This window comes from Triticum aestivum, chromosome 4A, assembly GCF_018294505.1.
Source record: "Triticum aestivum cultivar Chinese Spring chromosome 4A, IWGSC CS RefSeq v2.1, whole genome shotgun sequence".
Classification (NCBI taxonomy): Eukaryota; Viridiplantae; Streptophyta; class Magnoliopsida; order Poales; family Poaceae; genus Triticum; species Triticum aestivum.
Genome location: NC_057803.1, coordinates 594,179,535 through 594,198,686, shown reverse-complemented (window position 1 = coordinate 594,198,686; position 19,152 = coordinate 594,179,535). Strand labels below are relative to the sequence as shown.

Here is a 19,152-nt window from a genome sequence, read left to right as displayed (position 1 = left end):
GCTTCCTCGACTAGGCAACTAGAGAATTGCTTCGCACATGTTTCAGAAGCATCACAATCTTGTTTTCATTGGCAGAGACTTGCTTATAGGAAATATTATTTTGCTTCCATCAAAAAGAAAAACTTTGTTTAGGAAGCAAATATTGTTTCCATTATTATTATATATAAGCAAATACTCCCTCTATAAATTAATATAAGAGTGTTTAGATCACTAAAATAGTGATCTAACGCTCTTATAAGTTTACAGAGGGAGTATTATTTTAAGCTTTTAGATAGCAGATGGTCCTCTTCCTTAGGAAGCAAATACTTTTTCCATTATTATTTATAGATTTTCTTCCTTAACAGTAAAGAGTTTCCAATGTTATACCTAAATACACTGCTTCCACGGTGAATTAAACCGCTTCTGTCTATACCAAAAATTTGCTTCCATGGTGAATTAAATTTGCTACAACCTAAATTTCCCTCAAAACTATCAAAAAATTCTCTCCATCGGCTAATAATTCCTCTAACCCAATAAGACCTTTCCATAGAGAAGAACAATTATAATGAGTACGCATGTTTCAAACACATCAAGAATGTTTCCAATAAAAACAAATGGCATAAAGTTGCTTCCATGGACAAAAATAACATGAGGGACAAACAATTATGGTTCTGTGGAGAAACAATTTAAATTGAATACATGCTTCAAACAAATTGCCACTACTCCTACTAGCCTCCTACTCCCTCCGTCCGAAAAAGCTTGTCTCGATCTTACTCCTCAAATAGATGTATCCAGCACTAACTTGGTGCTAGATACATTCATTTAAGAGACACGTTTTTTCGAACGGCGGGAGTACTTTGCTTTGTGTAGGACCTCACAGCGTGGCCGTCAAGTGCTGCCTTAGGAGCAGCACCTCAAGTTGTGCATTATCTTGGAGATAGCGACGTACTACGAGCAGCACATCAGTCCGCTTCCACCGGCTCGAAGAAGTCGGTCGTCCCTGCCGTGGTGCTTCAAATGGCAGTAAAAGCTCCCAACGCTGTCCAAATCACCAATGAATTGCTTGAAGCAAACATTGTTCCAATTGAAGCACTAAAATGTTTCATTGGAAGCATATAAGCAAGATATGTTGGTTGAACTAGTGTGGTCCTCGGAGGGTGGGGTAGTTAGCTCCTGGTCCACAGGTCTGACGATTTGCTAGTATCAGACTGCAGATATAAAGTGTTTTCCTAACTGAAACCATCCCTTTATACGAAAACAGATAAGTCCTTCTACTAGGCTTCAAGTATAGTGCATGAAACCATCCCTTTAGCAAGTATGGCGCTAAAACTGGACAAGACTGTTAAACTCGAAAGAATCCGCCTCTACTAGACCTGGAGTATGGCACTGCATGAAACTAAGCAAGACAATTGTTAAATACTAGAAGGGGATAGACTCAACAGCTAGCATTCTCATCACCGATGCCATGAACATATCAACCAACAAAATCAGAATAATCAGCAGATAAGTACATATCATATTACCATCTGTCTTCTCTTCTCTGAACCGTAATAAAACACAGTCAGCCATGGCCAACAAAAGCAAATCTCAATCACTCAACAACACAAGAATACTCCAGAAAGTGAGGACAACTGTCTGGCTAATTCAACCAAGGAAAAATTGTTCACCCAGCCTCGCTCACCAGCCCACTAATTCAACCAAGGAAAACTTGTTCGCGCAGCCTCGCTCACAAGCCCTAGGGTAGGTGTGGCCTGCAGACAGCATGAGAACCAGGAGTGATTGATCTCCGAGAAGCACAACAACTCCGGTGCCATGAGAAACTGAGGCATAGGGTAACCTGCCATTTTGCTTGGCTAAAACTCCCACTGGTTCTACACTAATGACAGATCAGACCGTAATCAAACAGCGAGAACCACATACCAGGAACATAACTTCCATTGCAGGCTCATGTACGATTGTTTCCCCCCAAGGGGCCAGCACCCAGCAAGCAAAAAGAACTTCAATTTGCATGTAACGAAGAAGACTGAATAAATAATAGATCCAAAGTAGAACACAGAACAAATAGAAAGGAAAACAAGTTGCTTCATTCAAATTCAATAACAAGCAACATCAACTCGAAATCAATCGACAAAATCATGACATCTTCTATGAAGATTCTGAACAGTAAGAATACAACAGATGCAGCGGTGCAGGCACTAACTGACTCGCCAACTAAAAAGGTGAGAAAATAAATGTTCCCTAGCTCCTCCCGGCCAGCCATTTTAAAAGTGGCCAGCCAACAATGGAGAACCAGGATATCAATCTCCTTGCAGTATGACTCTAATGCCATGAGAAACAGAGGAAAAGGGTAACCTGCCAGTTTGCTCATATAAACTGTCACTAAGTACTGTCCACCTAGCCAAACCAGAAAAAAAATCTAATAGAGAAGTAACTTTGGTTGCTAGTTCAATTAAAGTCATTTTCACTAAGAGAAAGCCAACAAGAAAACTGGTGTCTCAAGCGCTCAATGAATTCGGCTACAAAAATAAAACCATTTTCCAGGACACTGCTGGGCAGTCACACACGCTTAGAGTAGACCACAGACATATTTTCCAGGTCAATGTGGGTCCAAAAGAATTCAAATTGTAAATACTAATGGAAGATCATGAGGTCACAGCAAAGCATCAGTAATACACAAGCAGTGGATTTTTTCTTTACACTTATGAACAGGGTAACATATCAGCATACAACATAAAGCATACAGTGGCATCATTTGATGTACCTATGCAGAAACTTGCGGTGAAAATCACTTCTGATGGTGTCGTTGATCTTGGTCTCTCCACGAGCCTGGCTCTTGAATACAATATCGTCGTCCCACCTCATCCCACCTGCAACACACACATGTATATGATTAACCTCACCATAAAGCATGACAGCTTTACTTTCTTCAAAAAGGATAGTCGCAGCATAAAAAGAAGCATACAATATAATACAGTAAAACAGTCAGCCATGGCCAATAACAAACAGAACTCAATCACTCAGCAGTAAGAATACTACAGGAGCAAGGAGGACCAACTGACTAATTCAACCAAGGAAAAATGTGTTCACCTGGCCTCGCTCACCAGCCCCAGAGTAAGTAGCCCGCAAACAGCACGAGAACCAGGAAGTGATGGTTTTCTAGCAGCACAACGACTCCTATTCCATGAGAGACTGAGGCAAAGAGAAACCTGCCATTTTGCTTGGCTAAAACTCTCACTACTTCTACACTAATCACAAATTAGACAGTAATCAAACAGCAAGAACCACAAACCAAGAACACAACTTCCAATGCAAGCTCACGTAAGATCGTTTCCCCCCTGGGGCCAGCAAGCTAATAGAAGTTCAATCTGTGTGCAACAAAGAGGATCAAAGAAATAATAAATCCAAAGTAGCATAGAGAAAAAATAGAGGAAAATAAGCTACTTACATCATTTGATAACAAACGACATTATCTCACCATCAATCGACTCAGCCTGGACTTTTACTTTTCCACCTATAGATAATTACACAAGCCTGGACTTTTACTTTTCCAATGGTTCAAGAACGTCCACCACCCATCTCAGACAAGCTTGAAACCAGCCTCCTGTCCAGCAACACGCCGGTTGACTCAGCCTCCCTGATCAGCTGCCGGCGCTTGGCCATCCTCCCCGCTGCGGCATAGCCTTCAATCACATTACAGTATATGTCTCTGGTCGGAACGAACCCAGCCTCCTTCAACCTCGAAAGGTACCGAAAAGTCCTTTCCAGATCATGCAATGCCACACACAGCTTCACAATGACCCGGTACGCCGGCAGGTCAAGAAGACAGTTTGCCTGCTCCATTTCCCAAACCAGGGCCAACGCCTCCCGGTGTCTCCCGTCACGGGAGCGGCTGTGGATCACTGTCGTGTACATCACCGCAGTTGGGTCCCTGCCAGACCCTCTGAACCAGCTGAACAGGCTCTCCACGGCTGCATACCGCCTGAGCTTTATGCAGACCTTCATCACAGCCGTGCACTCCTGCAATCGCAGGTCAAAGTCCGGCCTCTCACCGAGCTCGTCGAGCAGAGCAGCAGTGAGTCCGTAGCCTTCAGGTGTCCGGGCAACCTCCAGAATCAGCTTCGCATAGATGCTCGGGTGCAGTGTCCTCTTGTTCATCCTGGCAAGTTCAAGGAGCTTGCGTGCTAGGCCTACTTTGCCTGCCCTGATGAACCCACTCGCCATGGCTTCGAGGACAGCGCGGCTCGCCGAGGGGACGCACTCCTCAAGTGCGGACTCCATCTTCAGCTCGTCGAAGCGCGCCAAAACCTCGACGGTCGAAGCGAGGATCCGGTCATCAGGGAACAGAGGCACCGCCTTCTGCCCCTGTGCCCAACACAGCGTCTGGAGCGCCCTCTCGGGAAGTCCCATGTGCCCGAGCTCCCGGATGGTCATGGACAGGGAGCCTTTCCGGAGGAAGTGGACCCAACGGTCCAGCACTTTGCACACATCGGACTCCGGCGGGAGCGCGGCGATCTCCTTGGCAATCCCGACGAGGACCTCGGGGTTCTTGCGCACCTTGTCGCTGAACGAGGAGCGGGATGCCAGCCGGATGTGCTGCGTCGGTGTCGGAGTGACGGGCGGCCCCGTCTTGTGGGGCAGCGGCAGTGGGAGAGGCCGCTGTGCCGCCGGGTTTGGCGGCTTCACCGGCCTCCAGCGCATCGGACGGGCAAACAGCGCCGAGATGGCTTCAACCTCGTCCTTGCCCCATTCCAAACTCCCATCTTCATGATCCGCAGCGGCGTCCTCTTCATACGCCTGCTGCTTACATTCCTTGGCGAGACCTCTGCTGGATGGCCGCGCGCAAGAGACCCGAGCAGTAAACCGACGGCCAAAGCTGCTGCTGCTGCGAAGGAACTTGGCGCCGACGGTCTTCTTCACCAATGCCGGTGCCAGGGAAACGCCGTCTGGCAGCGCGGAGAGAGGCGGCCGGCTCGCCAGAGATGACATGGCCGGCGAAGCACCCTCTCCTCGCCTCTTCCGCCCGCCCCTTGCTGGGTGCTGTGACCACCCGTGCTACAGGCGCGTGCCACCAAGGAAGCACCGAACGTTCGGCCACTTGAGCCGGGGAGGCAATCCGACGAACACCTTGAGTGCAGCTGAGGGGGTCGGACTCCCTCGGCTCCTCCAGCTGGACCTGGCTCCGCCGGCCTTGTCGGCTCGACCTGGCGAGCGCGTACGGCCGCAGTGCACTGGAAGTGCGTGCTTTGGCCGCCGCCAACCCCACGTTCGTCCCGCCGGCCGCCCGAAAGAATTTGGGGATCGGGAGCGGGAGGCCGTGCTGCCGTGAGAGGATTTGGGGATCAATTTTACGTACTTGCTCCGAGTCGTCTCAGCAGAAGCAGCAGGCAGCCGCGGAAAATGCCATCGGAGGCCGAGCTCCAGTGAGCTCGTTTTCATTTTTTATTTTTCTGGAGCACGAAAAATTCCAAATTTATTTTTTGAACACACATGCACATGTATACTATGTATATGCAAAATTTCACAGTATTATACGTTTACATGTGGCCTACAGAAAAAAGACAAATACACATTTTTAATGGGCCTTTTATTTTTGTTATTGGGCCAGAAATTTGTTATTTTTGTACAGCCTACAAATCACAACATTTTTCGACGAAATTTAACACGTTCTTGCAGAATACATATAAGTTTTCATGATATTTTCTCAGATTTTTTTGGAACTTTTAAATACGCTTTTTGATTTTTTTCAAAATACCGAGCTCACTGGAGCTCGGCCTCCAAAAATCCGCACTCCAGGCAGCCGATACATTTACTGTTTGTTTCTTTCGGCCCTTAAAGTTTTTTCAGACGAGAGCGGCGTTTTGGTTCCCGAGTTCATCTGCTCCGGGCCATTAACAGTAAGAAAACATACCCCTAAAAAGTAAAATCAAAAAAATAGAAAATAAAAAAGCTGATCTTTTTTCTTGGAAGATTTTTGAGTGTGTCTTGCCTGTGCCAATTTTCAGTGTGTTGAGTAGCTCCCTGCCAAAAAGACAAATTTCGTTTCTATGAAAAAGTTTACTGTTTGTGCACTGTTCGTAACAATTTTGCTTTTTTTTTGTTGAGGGCTACTCAGACATCTGAACGTGCTGAAATTGGCACGGACCTCACGCACTCAAACATCTTCCAAGCAAAAGAAATCATATTTTTTTTAACTTTTGTAGTGTTTGTTTTGAACTTACTGTTCACCGGGTGAAGATGAGCCCCGGCTCAAAAGTGGATATTCAGCTTCTGACTTGTTATTTTCATATCTTCTTCGGTTTCTTTCAGGGCTTTTTCCTTTCTTCGGGCATCTTCGTTTTTATTTAGCATTTATCCACCGTTTTTCTCTGAGTTTTTTATTTTATCTTTTTCTTCTTTTTCAATACATGTGTACCCTTTCCAAAACACATTGCACAATTTTCATATACACGCAGAATATATTTTCTATACACATTTGAACTTTTTTCAAATACATATTTTAAACATTTTTTATACGTGTTAAAAAACAATACATGTTGAATTTTCTTTAGTTCGCATGAAACATTTATATCAAACCACACAAACATTTTATTACATTCTATACACATTTTCTAAAAATTTCACCATCTGTTTCTGAAACATGAGAATATTCCTTTAAAATGTCACGTAAATGTCTTTGAATGTCACAAAACATTTATTTTACTATGCACACATTTCTAATATTGCATAAGCATTTTATAATTATGTCACATGTATATTTTAAAATGGAAACTTTATTTTTTTTCAAAATTTACGTACATTTTTTATGTTATGAAATATTTCTTGAATTATACAAACATTATTTTTACGTTGTATAAACATTTAACAAAAAAAAGAACATACATCTTTATAAACGTGAGAAATTTTTTAAATTGTCACTAACATTTTTTGGAATGCTATCATTACTTTTTGAAAGGTGCGCAAACATCTGTTACCACTGCTTAACATTTTTAGAATGTGTCATGAACATTGGTAAAAATTTAAAAAAATCATTTCCATCATGTGAAAAAAAAGTACTAAAAAGGAAAGAAAAAGATGTGTGCTAGGGAGCTAGTGATCATCCCACGCGCTAGGCTGGCCCATTTATGCAGTACTGCAAGCTACACTGTGCCTTGTGTCGACGTTGTGCCCATTTATGGAATCTTCTCAGCAGAAGCAGCAGGCATTTGATGGATTTTATTTTATTTTTACTGTTTTTAGGCTACCAAGCCAAGAATACAATACAAACAAACGCTATGACATGACTATGGCGGAATGAGCCCACGTAAGGCCCCTTTGTTTTTCACATGTAACTGATGTCCAACATTACAATTTTGTTTTTGAAATTATGCCTGATTTATCAGTAAAACATCGGACACAATTAGATATAGGGTAATTGAAAACGTTAAATAAATATATAGGGTAATTGAACCTACGATGTGGAAACTACCCTTAACAAAGCAAAGACTATGACATGACTACGACTATATGCCTCCAAATTCTTGCCAACGCCGCAACTGAACTTGTCATCATTGCACAACCATAGCTCACCCCAATAATGGACAACATCGAGAAATCCAACCACTTAAGTACATGTGTTCTAGAGAAAAAATGTCGTTGAATGGCCACAATAGTAGACCGGCGCTTACGGTGAACACTAGCGATCACTAAGCATCTCGGCAGATGGTCACCTCGATCTAGACACACAGTCGCTCTAGTATCGCGAGACCAAGGTGACGACTTTGCTGGCAAAGGCTCGGAGAAAGGGGTTGTCAAAGAAGATGATGGTGCCGCCGTCGATGCACATGGAATCACATCAATGATGACACAGATAACCAACCCGTTATCCCTCGAAAACAGCAAAGACAAAAACTCCGGGGCTCCTCAACGACGTTGCACCAACCGTCACCGTGATAGAACTTTTATTCAAGATGCCACCGCCATCACAGCCGAAGCGCTGTCACCTTGACCCAAAAAAACTACTACATAAAAGATGAGAGGAGAGGATCCCCCCCCCCTCACCCCCTCTCTGCCTCACATCGCCTGAGAGATTGAAATTTTGGCGGCTAACGTCTCTCCACGGTAGTGCAGACTTGCGAGCCGGTTTTCTGCTTAGTTCCTGATAGAAATAATAATCCCTTATTAGTACCTTCATTTTTGTATTATTGAATTAAAATCGAGCGTGTCTAGATCTCGCTTATTGCAAGATCGAAGGCAAGGTCGCCTGAAGAGCCTCCCTAAATGGCTCGGCCGAGTGCAAGAAGGAGCGTCGACTCTCTTGCTAGCGCGTTCCCTTTTCCAGGCATCAACTACACCACAAGTTTTATTTATATTTCTGCAACTTTTTTCTTTTTCTTTTTTCTGCAAGTTTTTTATTTTCCTTTTTTATTACTTTCATTTTATTTCTAAAATTATATATATGGAATAAATATTTTAATTAGTTCAAAAAAATGTTCGTAAAATGTAAAAATGTCTTTCGCACTTTTTTAAATTTTCACACCATTTAGTAATATTTTGTAACATTTAAAATGTTAACTCTTTTGAAAAAATTGTTCATGACGTTTTAAATATTATGATGCAATCTAAAAATTGTGCACTTAATATTTTTTAAGTGGTACCATTAAAAAAATCTTCCTGGCGTTAAGAAAATATTGTTGTCTGCAACACATAAATTGTTCACATGTTTTGAAAAATGTTCATGAAAATGTAATGATGGTCAAACATGTATTAGAAAAAGTTCAACATGTATTAAAAAATGTTCAACATGTATATAAAAATGTTTAGTGTGTATCCAAAAGAACAAAATGCATTTGAAAAATTTGACATGTATTTGATAATGTATATATTTTTTAAAAATGTTCATCAAATATAAAAACATGTTCATGCAATTTTGGAAAATGTTCATAACATTAAAAAAATCATTCCTGTTGCACAAAAAAATAGAAAATAAGGAAAAGAAGAAGAAACGAAAAAGGAAAACCATCATAGGAAAATAAAGAACAAGAAAAAACAGACAAAACCTTCTGTTAGGTTTCTAAAATTGCTCTAGAGGGTTCCCTGAACCGCTTCAAAAATGCCTCAGTCTGTCAGGGCGTACCCCTAAAATGATTATTAAAAAGTTTGTGAAGAACATGCATGAAGAGGTTAACTTTTTTTTTCAAGGGTATGAAGAGGTCAGCTAAATAAGTTCTTGAAGTCAGATTCCTCGGCTGGGCTAGACGGCATCCACCACCACATGAACCCTCCGTGGCTGCTGCAATCTAGCTTCCTCTTATATCTTTCCCTTAAAAAAAGCTTCCTCTTATATCTTTCCCTTAAAAAAAGCTTCCTCTTCTCTCTCTTTAGAGAACACTAGCTAGTAGTGGAGACAGAGGTCTGGCCGACTCGGGGGCGAAACCCTAGTTTGCAGCAGACCCCCCTCCCTGTCTCCCTTCTCCTTCGCCGCCACCTGAGGTTACCGCCGGCCAATCCTGGTGCACCACCAAGGAAGGTGGCGGCGGGGCATCTGTTGCTCTGCTCTCTCACAGGGGGGGCAACGGGACCTGAGGCGGCGGCCTCGGTCGGAGTGGTGCCACCCGTTGTGCGGCGAGTAGTGGCGTGGGCGTGATGGTGGCGGCCCTGGCCGTGACGATGACGGAGCACCGGTGGGCATGGACTTGGCGTGGGACCGGCAGCCGGCGGCACAAGATCTGGACGCCCCCTTCCTTCCCCGACTCGGTGCGGTCCCCCCTTCAGATCTGGGTCTAGGTCTTGTTCTTTGATCTTCAACCTAAGTTATGTGGGTGGGATGGTGGTATGTGTTGTGTTTTGTGTCGAATATTGTGTACATGTTGGGTTATGTTTGGACTTGGAGTGTAGTGTGGGTAGGATTTGTAGTGCCAGAGTCGTACACGTTGTACCCTTGGCCTCTTATATATGTGGAGGCACCCCACGTTGTAACCTATGATGGCTAGATAGCGTCAGGCACGCAACGGGGAGCCAACGGCTTGTGTCGGCGCCCGGGTGGCCGGTGTCACGGTATCTCGGGGAGGAGCGCCCGTAGTCATTACCCCGGGGAGTAGGTGAGTTCACTGAACCTCGTTAACAAATCTCAGTGTCGTCATTGTGCTGTGATTGCTTGTTCCTCGGTGGATTGACTGTGCGCCTCAGATTTATTCTAACAGTATGGAGCCAGACCAGGAGAAATCCAATGGTTGGCCGCCATGACGGTTGCGCTCGAGGGCATTGTTCTTTCTCCTTGGAGGCGTTTGCCAGGTCAGCCTCCCTCCACACACCATCCTCTAGCCTCCCAGGTGAAACCCAAACCTCGGTGGGCCGCGGCGGCACTCTCGGGGTCGTTCTCCTTCTTGAAGGTGCTGCCTTTGGGAGCTGTTTGGATGGTGAGCGTCGTTTGGTGCGTTTGGCGGCGGTTGTTAGTGTGTCCTCTTCGTCCAAGCTTGATGTTATCCCTCCTCTGCGACCGAGCCGTGGGCAATTCTGTTTGAGGAAAACTTTGGCGGCTCGTCGGGAGTGCGTGGATCCTCGCTATGTGGCCATCCTTCGACGGCAACCATTCTCGTTCTAGGTGGAACATATCCATCTTCCGGCGGTGCGGCGCCTATCGAGTCAGGTGAGGAGGTTGTGGCCTCCTTCGGGATGGAATTGGATGGTTGTGCCGTGCGGGGGTCCGTAGCTGTCGGTGACCACACTCCCTGTGATGCCAGTCATCCCTTCTCCTCTGTGCCGCATGGTCCTAGTTCCCTGGTGCTTCGTTCTCGGAGGAGGGCCTTGTTGTCTTCAGTTGCCCGCTTCTTTGATCTATCCTTCTAACTTGTAGCATGTGAGGCTCTGTTAGCTGCTCGCCAACGTCTTCCTTTCTTTGGTTCTGTGTGCTCTGTAATACTGACCGGTTGATGGCTTTATTAATTTAAAATCAGGCCAGGCTCGAGCCCCATCTTCGACTAGGTTGATGTCTTTTCTCTAACAGAAAGGAGGAAGAAGACTACAATGATAACCACTCTATGCTTATAACCAACAGTTTTTCTTTTCTTTCTGGTGAATGAACCTCAGATTATAAACATGTCCAATGATCCATATTTGTGGCCACTAGCCAAAATTTGGGTCGGTCGACCGGCGCCTAGCCCCAAATGACTAGGGGTAAAAAGCGCAAATAATCAGTTTTCTTAAAATATCTGGCCTAAACGAACGAGACGAGCAGCGAGGCAGCGCCCAATCAGAACCTCTTTCCAACCCCTCGTCGCCTCCCCGTCCTCCCTCTGCAACGACTTTTCTCCCCTCTTGTTCCAAGCCCAAATCGAGCCAAACCCCGACGCTCCAAATCGCCCAGCTCGGCGATCCGGGAGGATCTGCAAGAAGCCGAGACGCCGGCTCCACCGGAGCCCGGAGGGGAGGCGGGCAGGCGGCGGTGGCGGCGAGGCCGTCAGCGGCGGCTGGGGTGTCTGCGATGATAACCCGGTCGAAGCTGGTGGAGCAGCTGCGCGACTACCAGATCCGATCCCAGCACAAGTAAATTCCCCCGTCTAACCCGTTCACCCACCGAGAATCCCTCGCCAGGTTGCGGTGATTGACTAGTATATGCTCAGATCTTGGGGTCTCCCTGATTTTGGCCTCCTCTAATCATGTTAGGTTCGGATGCATGCCTAGTTGATTAAGGTGTGATGCGATTTACTCTGCCCTTGTAATTCAATCGTGTGGAGCGATTCACTTAGCGGCTTAGTCAGCTGTGAAATCGATGTTGCGGCTGCGTGTGTTGATGCCCGCAGGCATTTCTTTAGTTGGTAACCTAGATCCAGCAAAAAGCATTGTACACCAGTTGTTAGAACAACAATGCCTGTTATCTAGCGATCCTTGTCAAGATCTTTGCCATGGCCCTTTTAAGTCAGTGTTAGTGTTTTTTTTTTCCTCATGAATGCCGCAATTGCACGTGTAGAGAGGAGTGTGCACTGCCCTGCTTTCACCATATCAAAACCTGCCTGCATGTGTACTCCAATTTCTGAAGAGTCGTGCTTTACTAATTTTCACCTGTGGGTGACCAGTTAGTGGTTGCCTGGTTTGAGGAACCGGATGGTGAATGGACCATCAAATCCTAGGTCCATTGTTTGGTCTGAGGAATTGAATGTGTTAGTGCATTTACTCTTCCTTCATAAGCATAAAACCAAGTACAAAATGAAGGATTGCGTCTCTGTTAAATTTGATAGACCAACCATTGATGGATCAAGCGGGTTCCTCAACAAGACACTCCACTTGTGCCTTCACATGCTATTCACCTATATCCATCTCAGCTCTCAAATGCATCATTCGAAAGAGTTTCATATCTCTTAGGCGGTTGTTATGGCAAACTACGTGCTTGATGTTTCCTGAATGTAAATGTTGTACCTATGTTCGTCTCGAATGCATCATTCAGAAGAGTTTCATATCTCTTAGGCGATTGTTATGGCAAACTACTTGATTGATGTTTCCAGAATGTATTGAACGATGCTAGCTGACCAGTTTATCTTGTTATGACGAGTTTCATGCCGCATTAAAAGGCTGGTAATTCTCTTCAGATAAATCATGCAACTTTGTGGTGTGATGTGTTATTCTCCTGTATTGATCTGAAATGATTTCCTCTCGCTGTTAGTCCTCTCTCAGATATGATTGCCTCTTTTTATGATCTGATCTGAACATGGTTCTGCTTTCTGAACTTCTGCAGGCGCGACATTATCGGAGCTATCTCATGGGGCTTGCTGTGCTGTCTCCTAATAGTATCCTCATACATGATGCTATACTTCAGGCACTTCTGGTTATCAGCCGTCATCATCTCCGTCGGCATTCTTCTCCCCGCCGGCCTGTATATTTTGAGGCAGAGGAAGCTGGCTAAGAAAAGAGAGCGGAGATTATTGTTGCCTCTCTCCATGTAAGGTTATCATTACATTGTAGTGGTAGGTTCCCCTGATTTTGCGGTTATTCTTGACTAGACAGAATCCGCATTCCGGGCTTGCTTGGCACACATCCAAACAGTTGATAGGCCTCTGCTGCCTAGTATACGTCCATATTCTTTAGTCTTCACTAAAGTGCTGGAAGAAGTACACCATCAATTTTTGAGGCTCCAGTGTTGTGCGAATGAATACACTAGCTTGTGTGTTTCTGCTGCAGTTTGTTTTCCTCTTCTTCTTCTTTTTCTTTTAATGGTGCTTGCAGCCTGACAAGGTATCTTGATGTATCCGACCGCCCCGAGTCACACTTTTGTAACTAAAGAAGAATAGATTGTTTTGTTGTTCTGATGGAATTTGTGAGCTTCATGTCCTCTCCGGCCACTCTCAGTCAGTCGGTCCAGTTGGTTCCTGGATCGAAGTTATGACACTGGATGTGGTGCTTTCACAGAATCATGTCTGCACAAATCATATATCGAGCACTGTAGTGCTCCTGAAATTCCTGTTTGTGCCTGTAATCTTTTGCAACATATGCTGCTTGATATGGGATCTGGCAATTATGTTCAGAGATGCAAAAGAAAACAATTCAGATGCAACTTATTTGCAAGTCCTTCCTAGCAAAGAAACTTGATGGTAAATTGGCAATTATGTTCAGAGATGCAAAAGAAAATTTTCTAGAGTAAGTAGTAGCAAGGCTTGTTAGATTCGTTGCAAATGCAAGAGATGGAAGTTATGACACTGGATGTGGTGCTTTCACAGAATCATGTCTGCACAAATCATATATCGAGCACTGTAGTGCTCCTGAAATTCCTGTTTGTGCCTGTAATCTTTTGCAACATATGCTGCTTGATATGGGATCTGGCAATTATGTTCAGAGATGCAAAAGAAAACAATTCAGATGCAACTTATTTGCAAGTCCTTCCTAGCAAAGAAACTTGATGGTAAATTGGCAATTATGTTCAGAGATGCAAAAGAAAATTTTCTAGAGTAAGTAGTAGCAAGGCTTGTTAGATTCGTTGCAAATGCAAGAGATGGAAAAAAAGAATCGCGCCAGGTAGGGGTCGAACCTACGGCCTTCCGCTTAGGAAACGGACGCTCTATCCACTGAGCTACAGGCGCTTCATGTCTTGCCTGCCAGGTACAATTTCCATATTCCTACTTTTCTTACTGTGAAGCGCTTTCTTGCGTTGCCGGTACAGGTTATGAGGATGTCTGTTTCGTTTTTTCCCTTGGTGGCAGCTGAATAAGTGTGGGATACGTTTTTTGCAGGTCAAAAAGCTTGTAGAGTGTTACTCAACTCGTAGAATTACAATCATCAACAGTTAGCTGGACAGTTTCCTCAGGACCAGAACCCAACCAAGTCATGGTTCTGCCTTTGATACGAGCACTGTCACTAACCTTATTTTGAACATGCATTATCTTTTATCTCTCTTTCAGTATACACAAGCAAGCAACCATCTATTCTACTCCCTCCGTTTTTGAATACAAGCCTTCTTAGAGATTTTAATACAAACTATATACAAATGTATATAGACGTATTTTAGAGAGTGAAAGTAGAGTCATTTACCATATTGGAATCTGTAAAAGGGCCTATATTTAGGAACGGATGGACTAGCAAAACCATAATTATTATGATTACCAAATCAGGCTTCTTTGCTAGAAAAGGAACATTTGGTAATCATAATATTTATTAAGCGTGTTGTCGTAAAGAAGCTTGATAAATATTATGATTACGTGTTGTCGTAAATGTCACGTTGCCGAGATGGAGAGGGATCAACCGACCAGCAAGAACACCATAATTATTATGATTACAAAATGTTCCACCGCACGCGGAGGCAAAAGGATCAATCTGTTCTTGTTCTTCTCAACATCTCTACGGCCTGATATCAGCTGGTTCGCCTGCAGCCTGACGAGCGCTTCAGTAAACCTGATCCTTTACATTTTGTCTTTCCTTATGCCAGTCCAGCCTCATTCACTCTGCTCCTCTTTGCTTTTTCCTTCCGGAGGTCAAGGAATAATCTCTCATACGAAAGAGGAGGGCAACTGTTTACCACATGGTATGTGTCATATGTGGTAAGCAATTTCATACTTGAAATGATGCAGTTGAGTTATGAGGCTTTATTTAAGTGGTGATCTAGATAATAGAGAATAGAAGTAGATGAAAAATATATAATCAAAAAAAAAAGGAGAGCAACTAAACGAGTCCACGAAATATAAACGACAAGCTGAAAAAGTAGTCACCAAAGGTCCTATGGTCTAGTGGTCAGGACATTGGACTCTGAATCCAGTAACCCGAGTTCAAGTCTCGGTAGGACCTCTTTTTTCATTTAATTTTTGTTTTGTACTTAACATATGGAGTTCCCTAGTTTTCTCAAGGAAAGAGCTATATACCATATCTTTAATTAAAGACAATTCCTCGTTTTTCTCTTCTCTATAGAGTCTGTAAGTACTAGATTTCATATTCTTTTTTAATGGGAAAATCTATATACTCCATCCGTTTTAGAATATAAGGTGTATTGACTTTCATGTAAGTCGACAATTTAAATGTTTGATCAAGATTATAGAATAAAATAACAACATCTGGACTATATATCATATCTTTAATTAATGACAATTCCTCGTTTTTGTCTTCTCTATAGGGTTTGTAAAGGCATTTCTAACCGATGCCTTAACCGGTAAAATTTACGTTCTACTCCTTTAACCGACATCTAGCTGATCCGTTATCCGCCGTAAGGGAGTAAAATTTTACCCATCTCCCCAATCCTCTCCCTAAATTTACTTTTGTTTTGTACTTAACATATGGAGTTCCCTAGTTTTCTCAAGGAAAGAGCTATATACCATATCTTTAATTAAAGACAATTCCTCGTTTTTCTCTTCTCTATGGAGTCTGTAAGTACTAGATTTCATATTCTTTTTTAATGGGAAAAATCTATATACTCCATCCGTTTTAGAATATAAGGTGTATTGACTTTCATGTAAGTCGACAATTTAAATGTTTGATCAAGATTATAGAATAAAATAACAACATCTGGACTATATATCATATCTTTAATTAATGACAATTCCTCGTTTTTGTCTTCTCTATAGGGTTTGTAAAGGCATTTCTAACCGATGCCTTAACCGGTAAAATTTACGTTCTACTCCTTTAACCGACATCTAGCTGATCCGTTATCCGCCGTAAGGGAGTAAAATTTTACCCATCTCCCCAATCCTCTCCCTAAATTTACTTTTGTTTTGTACTTAACATATGGAGTTCCCTAGTTTTCTCAAGGAAAGAGCTATATACCATATCTTTAATTAAAGACAATTCCTCGTTTTTCTCTTCTCTATGGAGTCTGTAAGTACTAGATTTCATATTCTTTTTTAATGGGAAAAATCTATATACTCCATCCGTTTTAGAATATAAGGTGTATTGACTTTCATGTAAGTCGACAATTTAAATGTTTGATCAAGATTATAGAATAAAATAACAACATCTGGACTATATATCATATCTTTAATTAATGACAATTCCTCGTTTTTGTCTTCTCTATAGGGTTTGTAAAGGCATTTCTAACCGATGCCTTAACCGGTAAAATTTACGTTCTACTCCTTTAACCGACATCTAGCTGATCCGTTATCCGCCGTAAGGGAGTAAAATTTTACCCATCTCCCCAATCCTCTCCCTAAATTTACTCCGCCGATTGGCGGCCGAGTAACAGTCGGGTCGCTTACTCGCATCGCCCCCCCCTCCCGCGGCTGCACTTTCGCCGGTGCGACTCCCGGCGCCTCCCCGTAGCTACTTCGTTGCCTCCATTGCCCTCCGCCACCCTTCTGCCCGACGTCCATCCCTTTCTGCCCCCGCCCTTGTCGCTGGAATTAGGTGAACCACCGCCGTCGTCGCCATTGTTGTTGATTCGTCGGATTGCTTCTTTTCTTCTTCTTTTTCTGTCGGCCGCCGCATCTCACATTGAGTGCACACCGCCGCTACTTCGTTGCCTTCACATTTTTGGCCGCATACACATCAACCGTGATAGAGCAGAGGGTCATGCAAAGATCATGAGAGACTACTTTGACACAAAGCCAACCTATCTGAAGAAGTACATTCGCCGGCGCTTTTGGATGCACACAAGTCTTTTTCTCACCATTTGCAAAAGTTCTTGAGAGATAAAATAACAACATCTGGACTATATATATATATATATATATATATATATATATCATATCTTTAATTAATGACAATTCCTCGTTTTTGTCTTCTCTATAGGGTTTGTAAGGGCATTACTAACCGATGCCTTAACCGGTTAGAGGAGTAAAATTTATGTTCTACTCCTTTAACCGACATCTAGCTGATCCGTTATCCGTCGTAGGGGAGTAAAATTTTACCCATCTCCCCAATCCTCTCCCTAAATTTACTCCGCCAATTGGCGGCCGAGTAACAGTCGCGTCGCTTACTCGCGTCGCCCCCCGCAGTTGCACTTTCGCCGATGCGACTCCCGACGCCCTCTCGTAGGCCTCGCCGCTACTTCGTTGCCTCCACTGCCCTCCGCCGCCCTTCTGCCCAACGTCCATCCCTTTCTGCCCCTGCCCCCGTCGCTGGAATTAGGTGAACCATCGTCGTCGTCGCCATTGTTGTTGATTCGTCGGATTGCTTCTTTTCTTCTTCTTTTTCTGTCGGCCGCCGCATCTCACATTGATTGCACACCGTTGTAGGTCATTCTCTCTCGTCGTTGCCGGCCTGTTTGGTCAGAACAACACCGGTCGGCTGTTGCACCACCACCGGACTGCAAGTGTTCGACGAATTGGCTAGGTGAGTTTTTTTATCGTGTCTTTGTGAACCGAGCCATTTGGATTGAACCAAGCCGTTTGAATTGTAGATGAAGAGGTTGATGGAGATGGCTTTAGAGGACTCGTCGTTATCCGAAGAGGAAGAAGACGACGATGACTTTGACACTGTTTTAGGCATCATTTTCAATGATGATATTCGGCGCCGAGGAGAGGATCACATTTTTGGCCGCATACACATCAACCATGATAGAGCATAGGGTCATGCGAAGATCATGAGAGACTACTTGACACAAAGCCAACCTATTCGAAGAAGTACATTCGTCGGCGCTTTTGGATGCACACAAGTCTTTTTCTCACCATTTGCAAAAGTCCTTGAGAGATATGATGATTGGTTCAAGCTTCGAAGGAACGGATATGGAGAGATAAGTGCAAGCCATCTGATGAAATGCATTGCGGTTGTTCGAGTCTTGGCATCTGGGTGTTTGGGCGATGCAATGGATGACTATGTCCGCATTGGTGAAGACACAATCTTGGAGTGTGTTCGAATATTAACTAAAGCAATGATCGTTGTCTTTGCCCGGTGTGCTTGAGAGCACCAACCGAGGAAGACACCCAGAGGATGATGATTGAGAGTAAGAGGGTGGCCAGAGATGCTTGGATCGGCTGACTATATGCATTGGACATGGAATAATTATCTTGTAGGGTGGAAGGGTCAATACAAAGGCCACTTTAACGATCCAACGATCATTCTTGAGGCAGCTGCATCGAAGGATCTTTGGAAATGACATTCATTCTTTGGTTTGCCTGGCTCTCAGAATGACTTGAATGTTTTATCGAGATCACCTTTGTTTTCTCGGCTTATTAAAGATGAAGCTCCTACTTACAACTACTCGGTTAACGGGCATACCTACTCGACGGGTTACTACCTTTCGAATGGCATCTATACACCATGGGCCACCCTGGTCAAAACAATTTCGCGTCCAAAAGGTAACAAAAACATTCATTTTGCCCAATGTCAAGAAGCTGCTAGGAAAGATGTTGAGAGAGCCTTCGGTGTGCTTCAGAAGCGTTTTACAATTGTTTGTGGCACTGCCGAGTACTGGAACTCCAAGGTTCTATGGCGGATCATGACTTATTGCATCATCTTGCATAACATGATCATTGAAGATGAGAGAGATATGCCTGAGAACTTTTGCTACATCACCAATGGGACTCCGGGTGAGCCAGAGTATGATACGAACAAGAGCTTGGCATTCCTTGAGGAGCATTGCAAGATCGAGGACCGTCAAGTTCATTCTCAACTCCAACAAGATCTTGTTGAGCATCACTAGCGACGTCTTAGTGATTCCTAGTTGTTCTATCACATGCTAATTTGCTACATTCGAACCACTCGGTGTGTTTAAATTTGAATAATTCGGATCGTAAATTTTGAATTTGGTTTGTAAACTATATTGGTGATTTGCACGGACATTTAAATTTA

General features: G+C 43.8%; 2 protein-coding genes and 2 non-coding genes across 9 annotated transcripts; 2 read left to right on the top strand and 2 right to left on the bottom strand.

Moving 5' to 3' along the window:
• Window positions 1–575: 575 nt before the first annotated feature.
• Window positions 576–5,392, bottom strand: LOC123087311 (pentatricopeptide repeat-containing protein At2g01860). 6 transcript variants are annotated; one of them, XM_044509303.1, is made up of 3 exons: window positions 3,067–5,392; window positions 2,741–2,846; window positions 576–1,018 (listed from the first exon to the last, which is right to left on the bottom strand). In XM_044509303.1, the coding sequence occupies exon 1, from the start codon at window positions 4,963–4,965 to the stop codon at window positions 3,535–3,537; it is 1,431 nt and encodes a 476-aa protein (XP_044365238.1). In that variant the 5' UTR covers window positions 4,966–5,392; the 3' UTR covers window positions 576–1,018; window positions 2,741–2,846; window positions 3,067–3,534. The 6 variants fall into 6 exon arrangements, with proteins under 6 accessions (XP_044365238.1, XP_044365239.1, XP_044365241.1 ...); XM_044509304.1 differs by having other exon boundaries at window positions 576–2,846; window positions 3,067–3,344; window positions 3,425–5,392; XM_044509306.1 differs by having other exon boundaries at window positions 576–2,846; window positions 3,067–3,344; window positions 3,455–5,392.
• A 5,786-nt stretch (window positions 5,393–11,178) lies between these two features.
• LOC123087310 (uncharacterized) lies at window positions 11,179–13,274 on the top strand. Its single transcript, XM_044509301.1, has 2 exons — window positions 11,179–11,499; window positions 12,686–13,274. Exons 1-2 carry the CDS (start codon window positions 11,438–11,440, stop codon window positions 12,891–12,893), a joined length of 270 nt encoding a protein of 89 aa, XP_044365236.1. The 5' UTR covers window positions 11,179–11,437; the 3' UTR covers window positions 12,894–13,274.
• A 677-nt stretch (window positions 13,275–13,951) lies between these two features.
• Window positions 13,952–14,024, bottom strand: TRNAR-CCU (transfer RNA arginine (anticodon CCU)). Its single transcript has one exon. It is a non-coding gene; the product is annotated as a tRNA-Arg (tRNA).
• Window positions 14,025–15,150: 1,126 nt separating this feature from the next.
• Window positions 15,151–15,222, top strand: TRNAQ-CUG (transfer RNA glutamine (anticodon CUG)). Its single transcript has one exon. It is a non-coding gene; the product is annotated as a tRNA-Gln (tRNA).
• The last annotated feature ends 3,930 nt before the right edge of the window (window positions 15,223–19,152 follow it).

Bases quoted from the DNA above. Each gene is read 5' to 3' on its own strand.
- LOC123087311 (XM_044509302.1), bottom strand. From the start codon at position 4,965: ATGTCATCTCTGGCGAGCCGGCCGCCTCTCTCCGCGCTGCCAGACGGC.
- LOC123087310 (XM_044509301.1), top strand. From the start codon at position 11,438: ATGATAACCCGGTCGAAGCTGGTGGAGCAGCTGCGCGACTACCAGATC. The intron at 11,500-12,685 runs GTAAATTCCCCC...GAACTTCTGCAG, and splicing joins CAGATCCGATCCCAGCACAA to GCGCGACATTATCGGAGCTA.